The 25176-nt window shown below is 41.7% G+C and overlaps 1 protein-coding gene across 2 annotated transcripts in view; it reads right to left on the bottom strand.

Moving 5' to 3' along the window:
- LOC128636152 (gastrula zinc finger protein XlCGF26.1-like) overlaps window positions 1-16532 on the bottom strand; it is a 34970-nt gene extending 18438 nt beyond the window's left edge. Inside the window, exons 1-3 of one of the 2 annotated variants that reach the window (XM_053689200.1) lie at window positions 16389-16532; window positions 13149-13275; window positions 7095-7208 (exon numbers count right to left, since the gene is read on the bottom strand). In XM_053689200.1, coding sequence (XP_053545175.1) covers window positions 7095-7208; window positions 13149-13275; window positions 16389-16391 — 244 coding nt within the window. In that variant the 5' untranslated portion in view covers window positions 16392-16532. The remainder of the gene's footprint in view (window positions 1-7094; window positions 7209-13148; window positions 13276-16388) is intronic. The other variant, XM_053689201.1, reaches the window with a different exon arrangement.
- Window positions 16533-25176: the final 8644 nt, after the last annotated feature.

Raw genomic sequence — 25176 nt, forward strand, 5'->3', positions numbered from 1 at the left:
GGATCCTGGACGTCTCTTGCCCAAGCCTGAGCGAAGAGAGAAAGTCTGCCCCCTACTAGATCCGGTCCCGGATCGGGGGCTACTCCTTCATGCTGTCTTAGAGGAAGCAGCAGGTTTTTTTGGCTTGCTTCCCCTTGTTCCAAGCCTGGTTAGGTCTCCAGACTGGTTTGGACTGGGCGAAATTTCCCTCTTGTTTTGCATTAGAGGAAGCTGAAGCTGCGCCACTCTTGAAGTTTCGAAAGGAACGAAAATTATTCTGTTTGGTCCTTAACTTATTGGACCTATCCTAAGGAAGGGCGTGACCTTTTCCTCCAGTAATTTCAGAAATGATCTCCTTCAGACCAGGCCCGAATAGGGTCTGTCCCTTGAAGGGGATGTTAAGAAGCTTAGACTTTGAAGTAACGTCTGCTGACCAGGACTTAAGCCATAGCGTCCTACGCGCCAGAATGGCAAAACCTGAATTCTTAGCGGTTAGCTTGGTTAAATGAAAAACAGCGTTAGAGATAAAGGAATTAGCTAACTTAAGAGCTTTAATCCTGTCTAAAATATCATCTAATGGGGTCTCCACCTGTAGAGCCTCCTCAAGAGACTCGAACCAAAAAGCCGCTGCAGCAGTAACTGGGGCAATGCATGCAAGAGGATGGAGAATAAAACCTTGATGTATAAAAAATTTCTTAAGGAGACCCTCCAATTTTTTATCCATAGGATCTAGGAAAGCACAACTGTCCTCGACGGGGATAGTTGTACGCTTAGCTAGGGTAGAGACTGCTCCCTCCACCTTAGGGACCGTCTGCCACGAGTCCCGTATGGCGGCATCTATGGGAAACATCTTTTAAAAAGCAGGAGGGGGAGAGAACGGCACACCTGGTCTATCCCATTCCTTAGTAATAATTTCCGAAAACCTCTTAGGGACTGGAAAAACATCAGTGTAAACAGGCACTGCAAAGTATTTGTCCATCTTACACAATTTCTCTGGAACTACAATGGGTTCACAGTCATCCAGAGTCGCTAAAACCTCCCTAAGCAATAAGCGGAGGTGTTCAAGCTTAAATTTAAACGCTGTCATCTCAGAATCAGACTGAAGCAATGTCTTCCCTGAATCTGAAATGTCACCCACAGATAGAAGCTCTCCTGCCTCGGCTTCTGAGTATTGTGAGGGTATATCGGACACAGGTATTAAAGCGTCAGAAAGCTCTGTATTTGTTCTAGCCCCAGAGCTGTCTCGCTTTCCTTGTAATCCTGGCAGTTTGGACAATACCTCTGAGAGGGTAGCATTCATAACTGCCGCCATGTCCTGTAGGGTAAGAATTAGACGCACTAGATGTACTTGGCGTCACTTGAGCGGGAGTTATAGGTTCTGACACATGGGGAGAGCTAGATGGCATAATCTCCCTTTTTTCAGTCAGAGAATCCTCTGGAGATAAATCTTTAAGTGCCATAATATGGTCTTTATAGTTTATAGAAATTGCAGTACATTTGGTACACATTCTAAGAGGGGGTTCTACAATGGCTTCCAAACATATTGAACAAGGAGTTTCCTCTATGTCAGACATGTTTAACAGACTAGTAATGAGACAAGCAAGCTTGGAAAACACTTTAATAAATGTGAAACAGCAATGAAACAAAAATGTTACTGTGCCTTTAAGAGAAAAAAAACTAGCACTTAAACTGCAAAACAGTGTAAAAATATAGTAAAGTTTTAGAAATTTTTACAGTGTGTGTAAGGGACTAAAGCAACATTGCACCCACTTGCAAATGGATGATTAACCCCTTAGCCCCCAAACCGTATTTAAAAAACGTCAACCACCGGTAAAAGACAGTTAAGCCCCTTGCCACAGCTCTGCTGAGGCTCCTACCTGCCCTCAAATACGATTTAGGGAAGAAATAAACCCTCTATAATGGTCCTCAGATGCCAGAGGACTCCTCTAGGGAAGCTGGATGTCTCAGTCTGAAGGAAACTGCGCATCTAGAGCGCGAAAATAGGTGCCTCCCACAATTTACTGGATGTCAGAGGGGCCTTAAGAAAATACTCCTAGGAGTATCTAACTAGCCATGTGGAAAACTGGGCCCCAAGAAAAGACTTATCTCCCTCAGAGAAAAAACGTCCTATTTATGAAACACGAAAACGTTTTGTCACTAAATAATATGAGTATTAACATGAGTATTACCCTGTTTTGTAAGCATGATCCCAGTCGTTAAATCACTGCATCTAGCTTACCTCAAATACACAAGGCTCTGTCAGCATTTTCTAGAACTTTTATTCATCTCTCTAGAAATAAAAATACTGAACATACCTCAAAGCAGGTAATCTGCAGACCGTTCCCCCAACTAAAGTTTTCCCATACTCTTCAGTTATGTGTGAGAACAGCAATGGACCTTAGTTACAAACCGCTAAGATCATCAACCTCCAGGCAGAATTCTTCTAATTTCTGCCTGAGAGTAAAACAGTACAATGCTGGTACCGTTTAAAAATAACAAACTCTTGAAGGTAAAACTACACTAAGTCACCACATATCTCTTGATACTTCCTATCTTGTCGAGAGTTGCAAGAGAATGACTGGGGGTGGGGGTTAGGGGAGGAGCTATATAGACAGCTCTGCTGTGGGTGTCCTCTTGCAACTTCCTGTTGGGAAGGAAAATATCCAACAAGTAATGGATGAACCCGTGGACTGGATACACCTTACAAGAGAAATATCTGCTTTGTCTATTCTTTTACACAAACATCTGGCAGATGTCCCAGACGTTCAAGCGTTTAGTCAGGCCTTGGTCAGGATCAAGCCTGTATTTAAACCTGTTGCTCCACCATGGAGCCTAAATTTGGTTCTTAATGTTCTTCAAGGGGTTCCGTTTGAACCTATGCATTCCATAGATATTAAGCTTCTATCTTGGAAAGTTTTGTTTTTAGTAGCTATCTCTTCGGCTCGAAGAGTTTCTGAGTTATCTGCTTTACAGTGTGACTCACCTTACCTAGTTTTCCATGCAGATAAGGTGGTTTTGCGTACCAAACCTGGGTTTCTTCCTAAGGTTGTTTCTAATAGGAATATCAATCAGGAGATTGTTGTTCCTTCTCTGTGTCCTAATCCTTCATCAAAGAAGGAACGTCTGTTGCACAATCTTGATGTGGTTCGTGCTTTAAAGTTCTACTTATAAGCAACTAAAGATTTCCGTCAAACATCTTCATTGTTTGTTGTTTATTCTGGTAAATGGAGAGGTCAAAAGGCTACGGCTACCTCTCTTTCCTTTTGGCTGAAAAGCTTAATCCGTTTGGCTTATGAGACTGCTGGCCAGCAGCCTCCTGAAAGAATTACTGCTCATTCTACTAGAGCAGTGGCTTCCACATGGGCTTTTAAAAATGAGGCTTCTGTTGAACAGATTTGTAAGGCGGCGACTTGGTCTTCGCTTCATACTTTTTCCAAATTTGATACTTTTGCTTCTTCGGAGGCTATTTTTGGGAGAAAGGTTCTACAAGCAGTGGTGCCTTCCGTTTAAGGTACCTGTCTTGTCCCTCCCTTCATCCGTGTCCTATAGCTTTGGTATTGGTATCCCATAAGTATGGATGAATCCGTGGACTCGATAGATCTTACAAGAGAAAACAGAATTTATGCTTAACTGATAAATTTCTTTCTCTTGTGATGTATCGAGTCCACGGCCCGCCCTGTCTATTTAAGACAGGTAGTATATTTTTATTTAAAAAACTTCAGTCACCACTGCACCCTATAGTTTCTCCTTTTTCTTCCTAGCCTTCAGTCGAATGACTGGGGGGTGGAGCTAAGGGAGGAGCTATATGGACAGCTCTGCTGTGGGTGCTCTCTCTGCCACTTCCTGTAGGGAAGGAGAATATCCCATAAGTATGGATGAATCCGTGGACTCAATACATCACAAGAGAAAGAAATTTATCAGGTAAGCATAAATTCTGTTATCATGTGACAGCCATCAGCCAATCACAAATGTATACACGTACCATGTGACAGCCATCAGCCAATCACAAATGCACATATGTATAGTCTGAACTCTTGCACATGCTCAGTAGAAGCTGGTGACTCAAAGTGTAAATATAAAAATACTGTGCACATTTTGTTAATAGAAGTAAATTAGAAAGTTGTTTAAAATTGCTGCTCTATCTGAATCATGAAAGTTTAATTTGACTTGAGCGTCCCTTTAAACAACTTTCAAATTTACTTCTATTATAGAATTTGCTTAGTTCACTTTGTAACCTTTGTTGAAAAGCATACCCAGGAGCTGGGATCTAGCTGCTGATTGGTCGCTGCACATATATGCCACTTGCCATTGGCTTACCGATGTGTTCAGCTAGCTCCCAGTGATGCAGTGCTGCTCTTTCAACAAAGGATATCAAGAGAATGAAGCAAAATTCATAATATAAAGTAAATTGGAAAGCCGTTTAAAAAAAGATGCTGTATCTGAATCATGAAAGAAAAAATAATTGGGTTTCATATCCATTTAAAGGGACATTAAACACTAAATAAATGTGAAATAGAATGATGCATTCAAAGAAACGATTAGTCTGAGAATAACCTGTAGATGTATTTATAAAGTTTCATTAGCTGTTTAAATAGTGACAAATAAAGTGTAAAGTTTTAGTCTATAAAACAATGGGAGCTGCCATGTTGTAACTTAGGTTACCTTCTCTGCTGTGGCCAATTAGGGACAGTTATAAATAGGTCACTAGAGTGAGCAGCCAATGGCTGTGAGGAATATAACATTGTTCTGTTCTTCCATTTCTAACAGGAACTTAAAGGGATAGTCTAGTCAAAATTAATCTTTCATTAGTCAGAGCAGCAATTTTAAGAAACTTTTAAATTTACTTCTATTATCAAATTTTCTTCGTTCTTTTGGTATCAATATTTGAAGAAAAAACAAAAAAACAGGAGTGTAAGCTTAGGAGCCGGCCCATCTTTGCTAAATATAGACAGTAATCAGCGAGTGCTACCCAGGTGCTCAACCCAAAATGCGCCGGCTACTAAGCTTACATTTTTGCTTTTTCAGATAAAAATACCAAAAGAACAAAGAAAAAAAATTGTAAATTAGAAAATTGCTGCTCTGAATCATTTGAGTTAGAAAACAGTAAATGGAAAATATTAACCTACTTATTAGTAATTAAAGGGACAGTCTAGTCCAAAATAAACTTTCATGACTCAGATAGAAAATGTAATTTTAAACAATTTTCCAATTCACTTTTATCATCAATTTTGCTTTGTTCTCTTGGTATTCTTAGTTGAAAGCTAAACCTAGGAGGTTCATATGCTAATTTCTAAGCCCTTGAAGGCCACCTCTTCTCTAAGGGCATTTTGACAGTTTTTCACCACTATAGGGTGTTAGTTCATGTGTGTGTGTCATATAGATAACACTGTGCTAACGCACGTGGAGTTCAGATGAGCCAGCTCTGATTGGCTAAAATGCAAGTTTGTCAAAAGAACTGAAATAAGGGGGCATAAATAAATATAACTGAGATAAGGGGCAGTCTGCAGAGGGTTAGATACAAGGTAATCACAGAGGTAAAAATATATTAATATAACTGAGATAAGGGGCAGTCTGCAGAGGGTTAGATACAAGGTAATCACAGAGGTAAAAATATATTAATATAACTGAGATAAGGAGCAGTCTGCAGAGGCTTAGATACAGGGTAATTACACAGGTAAAAAGTATATTAATATAACTGAGATAAGGAGCAGTCTGCAGAGGGTTAGATACAGGGTAATCACAGAGGTAAAAAGTATATTAATATAACTGAGATAAGGAGCAGTCTGCAGAGGCTTAGAAACAGGGTAATCACAGAGGTAAAAAGTATATTAATATAACTGAGATAAGGGGCAGTCTGCAGAGAATAGATACAAGGTAATCACAGAGATAAAAAGTATATTAATATAACTGAGATAAGGGGCAGTCTGCAGAGGCTTAGAAACAGGGTAATCACAGAGGTAAAAAGTATATTAATATAACTGAGATAAGGGGCAGTCTGCAGAGGCTTAGAAACAGGGTAATCACAGAGGTAAAAAGTATATTAATATAACTGAGATAAGGGGCAGTCTGCAGAGAATAGATACAAGGTAATCACAGAGGTAAAACTAGGGAATGGGTAATAAAGGGATTATACATCTTTTTAAACAATAACAATTCTGGTGTAGACTGTCCCTTTAATGGAATGTTCCATATCTATAAGAGAGAGTGGGGGTGCTCTATGCCAAAAAAATATAATTGAAAAATATGAAAAGGCAAGAGGCACAAAGTTATATAAGGTGGAGACTATGTGACAGGTTACATATAAAACATAACTTTTATTAAACACATAAAGCAAAATAAGTGATCATGTTAATATAAAATCATTTAAAAATCCAAAGTGGATATGATCCAAACAGCACCAAAAAATACCCGAGTATAAGCTATACCAACGATTAAAGTAAGATGACAAAGATGCAGTTATGTTGTCCCATTGTGCTTGTTCCACCAAGGCCATTAACTATCAACAGCAGTGCATAGTGCCCCAAACCAATTAAACTAAATACAGGTAGAACCAACACAATTATTAAAACTGGTTGGGTCCGTGCATCCATAGACTGCAAAATTATTCTCTGTCACCACAAAAATGACCATAAAGCAAACAATATAAGGTGCTGTAAGGAATCACAAAACACGCCTGATACGCATTATGCCGACAGGCTTTCTCAAAAGCGAGAAAGCCTAACGGCGAAATGCGCATTAGGCGTAGATTGAAACCTCCCCAGGAGCATCTTAGTTTATATTAGTATCAGCATTTCAGTTTTATTCCCCAATGATAACATAATAGAATTGTGTGTGAGCATTTCTCTTGTGAGCACTTATCTGGTCACCCTATTGGACACGTGGTCCTCTGCACTTGTTTTTGGCCACTTCTGAGGTGGCGAAGAGTTTAAAGAAGATGTTTTTCCTTCTTAAATTTGTGGTTACAAGGTCGCTCATACAAACCAGTACTGCAAAGCCTCAAAATCTGCAAATGCTGCTTGATACATTTTCCTGAAATACTTATTCCCCAATTATTTCCTAGTGTATAAAATCAATGCAAATGCACTCTCTCTCTCTCTTTACTTTTCCATACTCACCTGTTATCTTACTTATAAGAATTTCTTCCTCCTCAACCTTCGGACACCTGCTCACATACGGCTCTACTCCTTGTTCGATCATTGAGACAACTGACGGCTTCACAGTTAACCGTCCTGTGGACACACAATTAAACTACTTACTCCGTATTATCATAAAATGACTAGTAACAAAATATTAAGAGGAGAATGATGTTAATGCAAACAATATCATTTCCCATGTTAAAAACATCTTACTTCATGAACACACAAAATAACAAAAATACATTTTAATTAAATGCATAACCTTCCATAGCCACCACTGATCAGCCCCTTGTTTTTATATTAAACAGCTGATCTAGCGCATGAAGAGGCAGCACCAGAATAAAGGACGAGCCCAATCACAAAATACCAGGCAATCCTCCTCTGAGCTAGGGCCACAGCAACTGCAGATGACTTTTTTGGCCTTCAGTGGCCCTTGTCAGTGCGGCACAGAAATGGGGCTGCAGAGTCTGCTGGCGCTCTACAAACAACTATTATAACCTGTCTAAGCACATAGGACAACGTGTCCATGTCTGGTTTCCCACTATCTCTCTTAGGGAAACTAATTTCTAAGGGTCAGCTGCCTGACGAGGTCTACAGAAGCCTGAAACACGTCAGGGGCTGTCTCTTACCCAGAGAAGGACTGCATGATATCTTGGCGTTGAACATTTTAGATAGAAACAGACTAATATACTGCAGGAAAGTTCTTCATTATGGAAGGCACATACTGGGCTAAGAGGCTGCTGCCATAGAACAAGATATTATGCTTTTGTTCAGACCCCAGTTGAGTACTACTCCTTGGTGTAGAATACTAAGGGCGCTGCAATTGGCTCCATTGGTAAATTTAATATATCATTATTTAATTAACTTATTGGGAGGGGAAGGGCAGACTTGGACCTACTTAATTAAAAAATAATATTTCATTAATCTACGCTTAAGTAGGGACACTTTTCCACAAGGACTGGACGGGGTGCATTGAAGTTAATAGTGCAATACATTATACTTTTTTTGTAGCTGTAAATATGGCAATATTGTTCTCTGAATCTCAATTCACTCTTCTAGTATCTCACATTTTCATATCTCGTCACAAGACGTAGTCAATTATAGATGTAAGTGGCCAATTTTAATGTTTACAAGCCAATAAGTAACCACTAGACAATGTCACCGGGTATAGGTGGAGACTGCCTCAGCAGTTGTCACCCGATTTGAGCAATCAAAGACTGCACAAATTATCTGCCAATGATACTGTGCTCCTTCCTAAAAAGCCATTATTTTGCATTAGAACGAGAGTGGCTGGACTAACGAAAAGGACATACAGAGAGAAAAAGCAAACAAAAAAAACACAGGATAATTCATCGGACAATCATTCATTGTGCTATGTCTGCTGTTTACATGCCAATACTGACAGATAGTTCTTCCAAAATAAATTTACCAACATAAACTGTATTCTGCAGATCATAATCATCTACTACACCACACGGTAAGGCCAGAAGATGTCCTACAAATGGGGAGGTATCAGCAACTTTCAGGTCAATTCATTGTAGAGTGGTGGTGTTAAACTTTCATACTACACTTCTATACATATAGCTCTTATGTCATGTATATAATAGAAGGAACAAAAAGGGGGGCCACATAACGCGATATTGCAAGTAAATCTAGGAAATAATTCCCAAATTGAATCAGCCTGAGGAAAAGGTCAAAGGGCTGAGAAACGAACCGCTGAAAAAAAAATAAAGTGTTTTATCCAGAGTTTGGCGGTTGGTGTTCTCATTGTATGTGGCGCTACAGAGTGACTCCTGATGCACTAGGTTGTGATTGCAAATACTCTGCAGGTTTCCACTACTGCCACGTCACCAGTCCGAAGTGATCCGGACCAATGCTGAGGATGCGGTGTCCTAGATGTTTCAGTCAGTTGGTAACTGAGTGCTCAACTGCGCATATGCACCTTCTCTCATAGGTGCCAACACAAAGTGTGAGTTGATTCCCTTTGGGAAGTGTTACCTTGATTTACTTGTAGTATTACGCTATGTGGTGCCCATTTGTTCATTATATTTTTGAGAGTTGGATCATCGTTGCCACAGATTCTTGGTTTTGCAGTTCTGCAGAGAGAACATGCCTCTTCTTCACAGCAAAAATGTTATCAAATAAACACACAGGAATGAGAAAAGGACCTTAAAGGGACAGTCAAGCGTGTATGAGAGTGTGTGTGGTGTGTGTGTGTTTTTTATATGAGAGCGTGCGGTGTGTGTTATATGAGAGTTTGTGTGGTGTGTGTTATATGAGAGTGTAATAAACACGTCTGCTACCGATCTCACATCACATAGGTAGATATGACACAGTAATAAACACGTCTGCTACTGATCCTACCTCACATCACATAGGTAGATATGACACAGTAATAAACACGTCTGCTACTGATCATACCTCACATCACATAGGTAGATATGACACAGTAATAAACACGTCTGCTACTGATCATACCTCACATCACATAGGTAGATATGACACAGTAATAAACACGTCTGCTACTGATCCTACCTCACATAGGTAGATATGACACAGTAATAAACACGTCTGCTACTGATCATACCTCACATCACATAGGTAGATATGACACAGTAATAAACACGTCTGCTACTGATCCTACCTCACATAGGTAGATATGACACAGTAATAAACACGTCTGCTACTGATCCTACCTCACATAGGTAGATATGACACAGTAATAAACACGTCTGCTACTGATCATACCTCACATCACATAGGTAGATATGACACCGTAACATAAACACGTCTGCTACTGATCCTACCTCACATAGGTAGATATGACACAGTAACAAACACGTCTGCTACTGATCTCACATCACATAGGTAGATATGACACAGTAACATAAACACGTCTGCTACTGATCCTACCTCACATAGGTAGATATGACACAGTAACAAACACGTCTGCTACTGATCTCACATCACATAGGTAGATATGACACAGTAACATAAACACGTCTGCTACTGATCCCACCTCACATAGGTAGATATGACACAGTAACAAAAACGTCTGCTACTGATCTCACATCATATAGGTAGATATGACACAGTAATAAACACGTCTGCTACTGATCTCACATCACATCACATAGGTAGATATGACACAGTAACAAAAACGTCTGCTACTGATCTCACATCACATAGGTAGATATGACACAGTAACATAAACACGTCTGCTACTGATCCCACCTCACATAGGTAGATATGACACAGTAACAAAAACGTCTGCTACTGATCTCACATCATATAGGTAGATATGACACAGTAATAAACACGTCTGCTACTGATCTCACATCACATCACATAGGTAGATATGACACAGTAACAAACACGTCTGCTACTGATCTCACATCACATAGGTAGATATGACACAGTAACAAACACGTCTGCTACTGATCCTACCTCACATCACATAGGTAGATATGACACAGTAATAAACACGTCTGCTACTGACCCTACCTCACATCACATAGGTAGATATGACACAGTAATAAACACGTCTGCTACTGACCCTACCTCACATCACATAGGTAGATATGACACAGTAATAAACACGTCTGCTACTGACCCTACCTCACATCACATCGGTAGATATGACACAGTAACAAACACGTCTGCTACTGATCTCACATCACATAGGTAGATATGACACAGTAACATAAACACGTCTGCTACTGATCATACCTCACATCACATAGGTAGATATGACAGTAACAAACACGTCTGCTACTGATCTCACATCACATAGGTAGATATGACACAGTAATAAACACGTCTGCTACTGATCCTACCTCACATCACATAGGTAGATATGACACAGTAACATAAACACGTCTGCTACTGATCCTACCTCACATAGGTAGATATGACACAGTAACAAAAACGTCTGCTACTGATCTCACATCATATAGGTAGATATGACACAGTAATAAACACGTCTGCTACTGATCTCACATCATATAGGTAGATATGACACAGTAATAAACATGTCTGCTACTGATCTCACATCACATAGGTAGATATGACACAGTAACAAAAACGTCTGCTACTGATCTCACATCACATAGGTAGATATGACACAGTAATAAACATGTCTGCTACTGATCTCACATCACATAGGTAGATATGACACAGTAATAAACATGTCTGCTACTGATCCTACCTCACATCACATAGGCAGATATGACACAGTAACATAAACACGTCTGCTACTGATCCTACCTCACATAGGTAGATATGACACAGTAACAAACACGTCTGCTACTGATCTCACATCATATAGGTAGATATGACACAGTAATAAACACGTCTGCTACTGATCTCACATCATATAGGTAGATATGACACAGTAATAAACACGTCTGCTACTGATCTCACATCACATAGGTAGATATGACACAGTAATAAACATGTCTGCTACTGATCTCACATCACATAGGTAGATATGACAGTAATAAACACGTCTGCTACTGACCCTACCTCACATCACATAGGTAGATATGACACAGTAACAAACACGTCTGCTACTGATCCTACCTCACATAGGTAGATATGACACAGTAATAAACACGTCTGCTACTGATCTCACATCACATAGGTAGATATGACACAGTAACAAACACGTCTGCTACTGATCTCACATCACATAGGTAGATATGACACAGTAATAAACACGTCTGCTACTGATCTCACATCACATAGGTAGATATGACACAGTAACAAACACGTCTGCTACTGATCTCACATCACATAGGTAGATATGACACAGTAATAAACACGTCTGCTACTGATCCTACCTCACATAGGTAGATATGACACAGTAACAAACACGTCTGCTACTGATCTCACATCACATAGGTAGATATGACACAGTAATAAACACGTCTGCTACTGATCCTACCTCACATAGGTAGATATGACACAGTAACAAACACGTCTGCTACTGATCTCACATCATATAGGTAGATATGACAGTAATAAACACGTCTGCTACTGATCCTACCTCACATAGGTAGATATGACACAGTAACAAACACGTCTGCTACTGATCTCACATCACATAGGTAGATATGACACAGTAACAAACACGTCTGCTACTGATCTCACATCACATAGGTAGATATGACACAGTAATAAACACGTCTGCTACTGATCTCACATCACATAGGTAGATATGACACAGTAACAAACACGTCTGCTACTGATCTCACATCACATAGGTAGATATGACACAGTAATAAACACGTCTGCTACTGATCCTACCTCACATAGGTAGATATGACACAGTAACAAACACGTCTGCTACTGATCTCACATCACATAGGTAGATATGACACAGTAATAAACACGTCTGCTACTGATCCTACCTCACATAGGTAGATATGACACAGTAACAAACACGTCTGCTACTGATCTCACATCATATAGGTAGATATGACAGTAATAAACACGTCTGCTACTGATCCTACCTCACATAGGTAGATATGACACAGTAACAAACACGTCTGCTACTGATCTCACATCACATAGGTAGATATGACACAGTAACAAACACGTCTGCTACTGATCTCACATCACATAGGTAGATATGACACAGTAATAAACACGTCTGCTACTGATCTCACATCACATAGGTAGATATGACACAGTAATAAACACGTCTGCTACTGATCATACCTCACATCACATAGGTTGATATGACACAGTAATAAACACGTCTGCTACTGATCATACCTCACATCATATAGGTAGATATGACACAGTAATAAACACGTCTTACTACAGTCGGATCCACGTCTCGGATTTCTGGAAAGGTTTTCCCACCAGTATAGGGAGAGCTACAGGAATCTGATCTCATTAATGGACTTAACTGAACTCTTGTTTGTATGATAGTTATGAAATCTATTATTACCAGATACAGCATCCATTTCATCTGTAGGTTATATTTCCTACCCTCTGATAACGTGTACAGACATATTTGTGTATTACCCAACGACACGAGGGTCCGGTAATTCGTCATCATCACCTCCTTATACAACTGCTTCTGATCTGCTCTCAAACTGCCCCACTCCTCCTCAGAGAAGTAAACGGCGACCTCATCAAACTCAGTCAGTTCCTTCAAACAAAAAGAGAAATACATCTTAAAGTTACAGTATCAATATCTTATAATAACACTTAAAGGGATACTAAACCCAATTTATTTCTCTCATGATTCAGATACAGCAGTGATTAAAGTGAATGTAAATTTTGATGCTAAAGTGCCCGGTTTTTAAAAACTCGATTAAAAACAGGGGAACTTTAATTCATCAAAATTTACATTTCACTTCTGTTGAGAAAAAAAAAAATAATCTTTTAATCTTCACAGCAGCTCCAGCTTCCTCCACTCGTCGCAAAGCCTCTTCCTGGGTCTTAAATGAGGAAACCGGCTTCCTCCAATCACGGCATTGAATCAGACACTGATTCCCCCAGGGGGGGGAAGTCGTGATTGGAGGATGTCCCATCCATCATTTCTGACATCAGAAATGGCTTGCGACGACCGGAGGAAGCTGGAGCAGCTGTCAAGATTAAAAGGTAAGTATTTTTTCACGAGTGAAATGTAATTTTTGATGAATTAAAGTGCCCCTGTTTTTAATTGAATTTTTAAAAACCGGGCACTTTAGCATCAAAATTTGCATTCACTTTAAGCAACTTTCTAATTTACTCCAATTAAATTTGTCTTCGTTCTCTTGGTATCTTTATTTGAAAAATGCAGTAATGTAAGCTTAGGAGCCGGCCCATTTTTGAGCGTGAGAGTTTGTGTGGAGAATCAGGAGCCGGTCTTCATGCGTGCATCCAGAGGTGAGAAACAAAACAGGACAGGCTCACCTGAGTTTGTCTGTCCAGCCCAATGCAAAGCCTAACTAGCACAGCATAATGTACTATGTTTATACACAAGTAGTATAAATAGCACTGACTACTGGCCAGTATCACTACTATCTAGTGTTCACAAACCACGACCACTTGATAAGATGCACTGACAAAAGGAATAACACAGCCCTGTAGTAACAACACTAAAAAATGAATGGATAATTTATTTCATAACTGCTCTGGTAACGTATACATAGTCTGTCTACGGATTAACTTACTTTATTTTTTTTAAACACACCTTAACCAATTAGCCCTAAGTGACAAACTACATACACAGCTAGACGCCCCCTCCCTCATGCTCACACACAGCTAGACGCCCCCTCCTCATGCTCACACACAGCTAGACGCCCCCTCCCTCATGCTCACACACAGCTAGACGCCCCCTCCCTCATGCTCACACACACTACATACACAGCTAGACGCCCCCTCCTCATGCTCACACACTACATACACAGCTAGACGCCCCCTCCTCATGCTCACATACTACATACACAGCTAGACGCCCCCTCCTCATGCTCACACACTACATACACAGCTAGACGCCCCCTCCTCATGCTCACACACTACATACACAGCTAGACGCCCCCTCCTCATGCTCACACACTACATACACAGCTAGACGCCCCCTCCTCATGCTCACACACTACATACACAGCTAGACGCCCCCTCCTCATGCTCACACACTACATACACAGCTAGACGCCCCTTCCTCATGCTCACACACACTACATACACGGCTAGACGCCCCCTCCTCATGCTCACACACTACATACACAGCTAGACGCCCCCTCCTCATGCTCACACACTTCATACACAGCTAGACACCCCCTCCCTCATGCTCACACACTAAATACACAGCTAGACACCCCCTCCCTCATGCTCACACACTACATACACAGCTAGACGCCCCCTCCTCATGCTCACACACTACATACACAGCTAGACACCACCTCCTCATGCTCACACACACTACATACACAGCTAGACGCCCTCTCCTCATGCTCACACACACTACATACACGGCTAGACGCCCCCTCCTCATGCTCACACACACTACATACACGGCTAGACGCCCCCTCCTCATGCTCACACACTATATACACGGCTAGACGCCCCCTCCTCATGCTCACACACTATATACACGGCTAGACGCCCCCTCCTCATGCTCACACACTATATACACGGCTAGACGCCCCCTCCTCATGCTCACACACTACATACACAGCTAGACGCCCCCTCCTCATGCTCACACACTACATACACAGCTAGACGCCCCCTCCTCATGCTCACACACTACATACACAGCTAGACGCCCCCTCCTCATGCTCACACACTACATACACAGCTAGACGCCCCCTCCTCATGCTCACACACTACATACACAGCTAGACGCCCCCTCCTCATGCTCACACACTACATACACAGCTAGACGCCCCCTCCTCATGCTCACACACACTACATACACGGCTAGACGCCCCCTCCTCATGCTCACACACTACATACACAGCTAGACGCCCCCTCCTCATGCTCACACACTACATACACAGCTAGACGCCCCCTCCTCATGCTCACACACTACATACACAGCTAGACGCCCCCTCCTCATGCTCACACACTACATACACAGCTAGACGCCCCCTCCTCATGCTCACACACTACATACACAGCTAGACACCCCCTCCCTCATGCTCACACACTAAATACACAGCTAGACACCCCCTCCCTCATGCTCACACACTACATACACAGCTAGACGCCCCCTCCTCATGCTCACACACTACATACACAGCTAGACACCCCCTCCCTCATGCTCACACACTACATACACAGCTAGACACCCCCTCCCTCATGCTCACACACTACATACACAGATAGACACCCCCTCCCTCATGCTCACACACTAAATACACAGATAGACACCCCCTCCCTCATGCTCACACACTAAATACACAGATAGACACCCCCTCCCTCATGCTCACACACTACATATACAGCTAGACGCCCCCTCCTCATGCTCACACACACTACATACACAGCCAGACGCCCCCTCCTCATGCTCACATACACAGCTAGACGCCCCCTCCTCATGCTCACACACTATATACACAGCTAGACGCCCCCTCCTCATGCTCACACACTACATACACAGCTAGACGCCCCCTTCTCATGCTCACACACTACATACACAGCTAGACGCCCCCTCCTCATGCTCACACACTACATACACAGCTAGACGCCCCCTCCTCATGCTCACACACTACATACACAGAGAAACAGCACACCAGTGAGACTATACATGACACTATTTAAAGTTATACCCACCATTTGTTAACCTGTGCCGCACTGCATATAATACGGTAACGGTAGAGCAGCTCCCGTGATTTTTATCAGCCAGGAAGCAGTTTGCTGAGTTCAGACGCGCGGTTTTAGTTATCATTAGGAAGTAAATCTGACGCAACCCGCCATCTTTGTTATGGATAGGAAGTGAAACAGGGGTGCATTCGCCATCTTTGTTATGGTCTGGAAGTGAAAAGGGGCATCCGCCATCTTTGTTATGGTAAGGAAGTGACGCCTTATATTGGTTGTGGAAAGGAAGTGACCGCAAAGAAATTCCCCATGATGTTTCGTGCAAAACTTGAAAATTAGGAATAAATTCTTTGAGTTTGCCCGATTGTTAAGGAAATGTGAAGTAATATTAACGCCGTTTATAACAATTTGGCCTTACTGAATGACCCGCAATGTTTATCAAAATACATTTATTCAGGTGCACCTGCATGGTTAGGTAGATTTCAGCATCATGTTTATGAACATAAAATAATCTAAAGAAACCTCCCATATTGGTTATGGACAGCAAGGTATATGAGCCATATTGGTTATGATTGGCAGGCAAGTGAAGCCTATAGAAATTCGCCATATTGGTTATGGATTGCAAGGGGACCCTATGGGAATCTGCCATATTGGTTATGGATAGCAAGGAAACCCTATGGGAATCCGCCATAATAGCCTGTCTGGGGATGGTGTAAAAGCCGGAACGGAACGGAACAGGCCTTTTATGAAGGAAATTGATTCAAAATATAATGGGATGTGTTAGAGACTCTTGAGAACAATTTTAGGAAAAAGAATCTTTGTTATATAATAATTAACGCTTTAACTACCAAAATAGTGTCTGGAACAAAACATAACAGCCCGGAACAGCACCTTCCATAACTAAATATAATAAGTGTAATCAGCCACAAACCATCCACAGAAACCACGTTCCAATGCCTGAAATACGCTTTTTCATGAAAAGTGTCGGAACAGCACCTTCCCATTAACATATACTGACCAAATTCACCAGCCACACATAACTAGATGTGATAAGTGTAATCAACCACAAACCATGTTCCAATACCCGTTCCGGCCTGTAAAACGCTTTTTCATGAAAAGTGATGGAACGGCACCTTCCCAGCAACATATACAGACCAAATTTGGTCTGTATATGTTGTTGATAAGGTGCCGTTCCGTCACTTTTCATGAAAAAGCATATTAAAAAGCATATTACCGGCCAGAACAGATATTGGAATGTGGTTTCTGTGGATGGTTTGTGGTTGATTACACTTATCACATCTAGTTATGTGTGGCTGGTGAATTTGGTCTGTATATGTTGCTGGTAAGGTGCCGTTCCATCACTTTTCATGAAAAAGCATATTACCGGCCAGAACAGATATTGGAATGTGGTTTCTGTGGATGGTTTGTGGTTGATTACACTTATCACATCTAGTTATGTGTGGCTTGTGAATTTGGTCTGTATATGTTGCTGGGAAGGTGCTGTTCCATCAATTTTCATGAAAAGCGTATTACAGGCTGGAACAGATATCATAATGTGGTTTCTGTGGATGGTTTGTGGCTCATTACACTTTAGAAATTTAGTCATGTGTGACTGGTGAATGTGATGTATCTGGTTTGTTGATAAGGTGCCGATCCGTCAATTTTCATGAAAAAACGTTTTACAGGTCGGAACGGGTATTGGAACGTGGTTTCTGTGGATGGTTTGTGGTTTACACTTATTTAATCTAGTTATGTGTGGCTGGTGAATCTGGTCTGTATATGTTGCTGGGATGGTGGCGTTCCGTCACTTCTCATGGAAAAGCGTATTACAGGCCGGAGCAAGTATTGAAACATGGTTTCTGTGGATGGTTTGTGGTTGATTACACTTATCACATTTAGTTATATGTGGCTGGTGAATACGGTCTGTATATGTTGTTGATAAGGTGCCGTTCCGTCACTTTTCATGAAAAAGTGTGTTACAGGCCGTAACAGGTTTTGGAATGTGATTTCTCTGGATGGTTTGTGGATGATTAATCTTATCACATCTAGTTAAGTGGGGCTGGTAATTTTGGTCTGTATATGTTGCTGGGAAGGTGCCGTTCCATCACTTTTCATGAAATAGTGTGTTACAGGCCGTAACGGGTTTTGGAACGTGGTTTCTGTGGATGGTTTGTGGTTGATTACACTTATCACATACAGTGGGGCAAAAAAGTATTTAGTCAGCCACCAATTGTGCAAGTTCTCCCACTTAAGAAGATGAGAAAGGCCTGTAATTTTCATCATAGGTATACCTCAACTATGAGAGACAAAATGTGGAAACAAATCCAGACAATCACATTGTCTGATTTGGAAAGAATTTATTTGCATATTATGGTGGAAAATAAGTATTTGGTCACCTACAAACAAGCAAGATTTCTGGCTCTCACAGACCTGTATCTTTTTCTTTAAGATGCTCCTCTGTCCTCCACTCATTACCTGTATTAATGGCACCTGTTTGAACTTGTTATCAGTATAAAAGACACCTGTCCACAACCTCAAACACTCACACTCCAAACTCCACTATGGTGAAGACCAAAGAGCTGTCGAAGGACACCAGAAACAAAATTGTAGACCTGCACCAGGCTGGGAAGACTGAATCTGCAATAGACAAGCAGCTTGGTGTGAAGAAATCAACTGTGGGCGCAATAATTAGAAAATGGAAAACATACAAGACCACTGATAATCTCCCTCGATCTGGGGCTCCACGTAAGATCTCACCCCATGGGGTCAAAATGATCACAAGAACGGTGAGCAAACATCCCAGAACCACATGGGGGGACCTAGTGAATGACCTGCAGAGAGCTAGGACCAACGTAACAAAGGCTACCATCAGTAACACACTACGCTGCCAGGGACTCAGATCCTGCAGTGCCAGACGTGTCCCCCTGCTTAAGCCAGTACATGTCCGGGCCCGTCTGAAGTATGCTAGAGAGCATTTGGATGATCCAGAAGTGGATTGGGAGAATGTCATATTGTCAGATGAAACCAAAGTAGAACTGTTTGGTAGAAACACAACTCGTCGTGTTTGGAGGAGAGAGAATGCTGAGTTGCAACCAAAGAACACCATACCTACTGTGAAGCATGGGAGTGGCAACATCATGCTTTGGGGCTGTTTCTCTGCAAAGGGAACAGGACGACTGATCCGTGTATATGAAAGAAGGAATGGGGCCATGTATCGTGAGATTTTGAGTGCAAACCTCCTTCCATCAGCAAGGGCATTGAAGATGAAACGTGGCTGGGTCTTTCAGCATAACAATAATCCCAAACACACCGCCCAGGCAACGAAGGAGTGGCTTCGTAAGGAGCATTTCAAGGTCCTGGAGTGGCCTAGCCAGTCTCCAGATCTCAACCCCATAGAAAACCTTTGGAGGGAGTTGAAAGTCCGTGTTGCCCAGCGACAGCCCCAAAACATCCCTGCTCTAGAGGAGATCTGCATGCAGGAATGGGCCAACATACCAGCAACAGTGTGTGACAACCTTGTGAAGACTTACAGAAAACATTTGACCTCTGTCATTGCCAACAAAGGATATATAACAAAGTATTGAAATTAACTTTTGATATTGACCAAATACTTATTTTCCACCATAATTTGCAAATAAATTCTTTCCAAATCAGACAATGTGATTGTCTGGATTTGTTTCCACATTTTGTCTCTCATAGTTGAGGTATACCTATGATAAAAATTACAGGCCTCTCTCATCTTCTTAAGTGGGAGAACTTGCACAATTGGTGGCTGACTAAATACTTTTTTGCCCCACTGTATAGTTATGTGTGACTGGTAAATTTGATTTATCTGGTTTGCTGGGAAGGTGCTGTTCTGTCACTTTTCATGAAAAATCATTTTACAGGCCGGAACGGGTATTGGAATGTGGTTTCTGTGGATCATTTGTGGTTGATTACACTTATCACATCTAGTTATGTGTGTCTGGTGAATTTGGACTGTATATGTTGCTGGGAAGGTGCCGTTCCATCACTTTTCATGAAAAAGTGTGTTACAGGCCGGAACAGGTATTGGAACGTGGTTTCTGTGGATGGTTTGTGGTTGATTACACTTATCACATCTAGTTATGTGTGACTGGTGAATTGAATGTATCTGGTTTGCTGGGAAGGTGCCGTTCCGTCACTTTTCATGAAAAATCGTTTTACAGGTCGGAACGGGTATTGAAACATGGTTTCTGTGGATGGTTTGTTGTTGATTGCACTTATCACATTTAGTTATATGTGGATGGTTAATTTGGTCTGTATATGTTGTTGAGAAGGTGCCATTCCATCACTTTTCATGAAAAAGCATTTTAAAAGCCGGAACCTTTATTGGAACGTGGTTTCTGTGGATGGTTTGTGGTTGATTACACTTATTTTATCTAGTTATGTGTGTCTGGTGAATTTGGTCTGTATATGTTGTTGGGAAGGTGCCGTTCCATCACTTTTAATGAAAAAGTGTATTACAGGCCGGAACAGATATCATAAAGAGGTTTCTGTGGATGCTTTGTGGCTGATTACACTTATTACATTTAGCAAAGCGTGACTGGTGAATTTGATGTATCTAGTTTGCTGGTAAGGTGCCGTTCCGTCACTTTTCATGAAAAAGTGTATTACAGGCCGGAACCGGTATTGGAACGTGGTTTCTGTGGATGGTTTGTGGTTGATTACACTTATTTAATCTAGTTATGTGTGGCTGGTGAATCTGGTCTGTAGATGTTGCTGGGAAGGTGGCGTTCCGTCACTTCTCATGAAAAAGCGTATTACAGGCCGGAGCAAGTATTGAAACATGGTTTCTGTGGATGGTTTGTGGTTGATTACACTTATCACATTTAGTTATATGTGGCTGGTGAATTTGGTCTGTATATGTTGTTGATAAGGTGCCGTTCCATCACTTTTCATTAAAAAGTGTATTACCGGCCAGAACAGGTATTGGAATGTGGTTTCTATGGATGGTTTGTGGTTGATTACACTTATCACATCTAGTTATGTTTTGTTGTTGAATTTAGTCTTTACATGTTGCTGGGAAGGTGCCGTTCCATCACTTTTCATGAAAAAGTGTGTTACAGGCCGTAACAGGTTTTGGAACGTGGTTTCTGTGGATCATTTGTGGTTGATTACACTTATCACATCTAGTTATGTGTGTCTGGTGAATTTGGACTGTATATGTTGCTGGGAAGGTGCCGTTCCATCACTTTTTATGAAAAAGTGTGTTACAGACCGGAATGGGTATTGGAACGTGATTTCTGTGGATGGTTTGTGGTTGATTACACTTATCACATCTAGTTATGTGTGACTGGTGAATTGAATGTATCTGGTTTGCTGGGAAGGTGCCGTTCCGTCACTTTTCATGAAAAATCGTTTTACAGGCCGGAACGGGTATTGAAACATGGTTTCTGTGGATGGTTGGTCGTTGATTGCACTTATCACATTTAGTTATATGTGGATGGTTAATTTGTTCTGTATATGTTGTTGAGAAGGTGCCGTTCTGTCACTTTTCATGAAAAAGCGTTTTAAAAGCCGGAACCTTTATTGGAACGTGGTTTCTGTGGATGGTTTGTGTTTGATTACACTTATTTTATCTAGTTATGTGTGTCTGGTGAATTTGGTCTGTATATGTTGTTGGGAAGGTGCTGTTTTATCACTTTTAATGAAAAAGTGTATTACTGGCCGGAACAGATATCATAAAGAGGTTTCTGTGGATGCTTTGTGGCTGATTACACTTATTACATTTAGCAAAGCGTGACTGGTGAATTTGATGTATCTAGTTTGCTGGGAAGGTACTGTTCCGTCACTTTTCATGAAAAAGAGTTTTACAGGCCGGAACGGGTGTTGGAACGTGGTTTCTGTGGATGGTTTGTGGCTGATTACACTTATTATATTTAGTCATGGGTGACTTGTGAATTTGGTGTATCTGGTTTTCTGGGAAGGTGCTGTTCCGGGCTGTTATTTTTGGTTCCAGGCACTATTTTGGTAGTTAAAGGGTTAATTAATTATTATATCACAAAGATTTGTGTTCCTAAAATTGTTCTCAAGAGTTTCTAACACATCCCATTATATTTTAAATCAATTTCCTTCATAAAAGGCCTGTTCCGTTCCGGCTTTTACACCGTTCCGCCTGTCTGTCCCTGGCAGTACATGTACCTTTCTATAAGACTCTCTGGGTAAGTCTATAAGTCTGTCTGTCTCTGTCAGTCTGTCCCTGGCAGTACGTGTACCTTTCTATAAGACTCTCTGGGTAAGTCTATAAGTCTGTCTGTCTCTGTCAGTCTGTCCCTGGCAGTATGTGTACCTTTCTATAAGACTCTCTGGGTAAGTCTATAAGTCTGTCTGTCTCTGTCAGTCTGTCCCTGGCAGTACGTGTACCTTTCTATAAGTCTCTGGGTAAGTCTATACGTCTGTCTGTCTCTGTCAGTCTGTCCCTGGCAGTACATGTACCTTTCTATAAGACTCTCTGGTTAAGCCTATACATCTGTCTGTCTCTGTCAGTCTGTCCCTGGCAGTACATGTACCTTTCTATAAGACTCTCTGGGTAAGTCTATAAGTCTGTCTGTCTCTGTCAGTCTGTCCCTGGCAGTACGTGTACCTTTCTATAAGACTCTCTGGGTAAGTCTATAAGTCTGTCTGTCTCTGTCAGTCTGTCCCTGGCAGTACATGTACCTTTCTATAAGACTCTCTGGGTAAGTCTGTCTGTCCCTGGCAGTACATGTACCTTTCTATAAGACTCTCTGGGTAAGTCTATAAGTCTGTCTGTCTCTGTCAGTCTGTCCCTGGCAGTACATGTACCTTTCTATAAGACTCTCTGGGTAAGTCTATAAGTCTGTCTCTGTCAGTCTGTCCCTGGCAGTACATGTACCTTTCTATAAGTCTCTCTGGGTAAGTCTATAAGTCTGTCTGTCTCTGTCAGTCTGTCCCTGGCAGTACGTGTACCTTTCTATAAGACTCTCTGGGTAAGTCTATAAGTCTGTCTGTCTCTGTCAGTCTGTCCCTGGCAGTACATGTACCTTTCTATAAGACTCTCTGGTTAAGTCTGTCTCTGTCAGTCTGTCCCTGGCAGTACATGTACCTTTCTATAAGACTCTCTGTGTAAGTCTATAAGTCTGTCTGTCTCTGTCAGTCTGTCCCTGGCAGTACGTGTACCTTTCTATAAGACTCTCTGGGTAAGTCTATAAGTCTGTCTGTCTCTGTCAGTCTGTCCCTGGCAGTATGTGTACCTTTCTATAAGACTCTCTGGTTAAGTCTATAAGTCTGTCTCTGTCAGTCTGTCCCTGGCAGTACATGTACCTTTCTATAAGACTCTCTGGGTAAGTCTATAAGTCTGTCTGTCTCTGTCAGTCTGTCCCTGGCAGTACGTGTACCTTTCTATAAGTCTCTGGGTAAGTCTATAAGTCTGTCTGTCTCTGTCAGTCTGTCCCTGGCAGTACGTGTACCTTTCTATAAGACTCTCTGGGTAAGTCTATAAGTCTGTCTGTCTCTGTCAGTCTGTCCCTGGCAGTACGTGTACCTTTCTATAGGACTCTCTGGGTAAGTCTATAAGTCTGTCTGTCTCTGTCAGTCTGTCCCTGGCAGTACATGTACCTTTCTATAAGTCTCTGGGTAAGTCTATAAGTCTGTCTGTCTCTGTCAGTCTGTCCCTGGCAGTACGTGTACCTTTCTATAAGTCTCTCTGGGTAAGTCTATAAGTCTGTCTGTCTCTGTCAGTCTGTCCCTGGCAGTATATGTACCTTTCTATAAGACTCTCTGGGTAAGTCTATAAGTCTGTCTGTCTCTGTCAGTCTGTCCCTGGCAGTACATGTACCTTTCTATAAGACTCTGGGTAAGTCTATAAGTCTGTCTGTCCCTGGCAGTACGTGTACCTTTCTATAAGACTCTCTGGGTAAGTCTATAAGTCTGTCTGTCTCTGTCAGTCTGTCCCTGGCAGTACGTGTACTTTTCTATAAGACTCTCTGGGTAAGTCTATAAGTCTGTCTGTCTCTGTCAGTCTGTCCCTGGCAGTACATGTACCTTTCTATAAGTCTTTCTGGGTAAGTCTATAAGTCTGTCTGTCTCTGTCAGTCTGTCCCTGGCAGTATGTGTACCTTTCTATAAGACTCTCTGGGTAAGTCTATAAGTCTGTCTGTCTCTGTCAGCCTGTCCCTGGCAGTACATGTACCTTTATATAAGACTCTCTGGGTAAGTCTATAAGTCTGTCTGTCTCTGTCAGTCTGTCCATGGCAGTTCATGTACCTTTCTATAAGACTCTCTGGGTAAGTCTATAAGTCTGTCTCTTTCAGTCTGTCCCTGGCAGTACATGTACCTTTCTATAAGACTCTCTGGGTAAGTCTATAAGTCTGTCTGTCTCTGTCAGTCTGTCCCCAGCCATACATGTACCTTTCTATAAGACTCTGGGTAAGTCTGTCTGTCTCTGTCAGTCTGTCCCTGGCAGTACGTGTACCTTTCTATAAGACTCGCTGGGTAAGTCTATAAGTCTGTCTGTCTCTGTCAGTACATGTACCTTTCTATAAGACTCTGGGTAAGTCTGTCTGTCTCTGTCAGTCTGTCCCTGGCAGTACATGTACCTTTCTATAAGACTCTGGGTAAGTCTGTCTGTCTCTGTCAGTCTGTCCCTGACAGTACATGTACCTTTCTATAAGACTCTCGGGGTAAGTCTATAAGTCTGTCTGTCTCTGTCAGTCTGTCCCTGGCAGTACATGTACCTTTCTATAAGACTCTCTGGGTAAGTCTATAAGTCTGTCTGTCTCTGTCAGTTTGTCCCTGGCAGTACATGTACCTTTCTATAAGACTC

The sequence above is a fragment of the Bombina bombina genome, chromosome 7 (assembly GCF_027579735.1).
Source record: "Bombina bombina isolate aBomBom1 chromosome 7, aBomBom1.pri, whole genome shotgun sequence".
NCBI classification, from domain to species: Eukaryota; Metazoa; Chordata; class Amphibia; order Anura; family Bombinatoridae; genus Bombina; species Bombina bombina.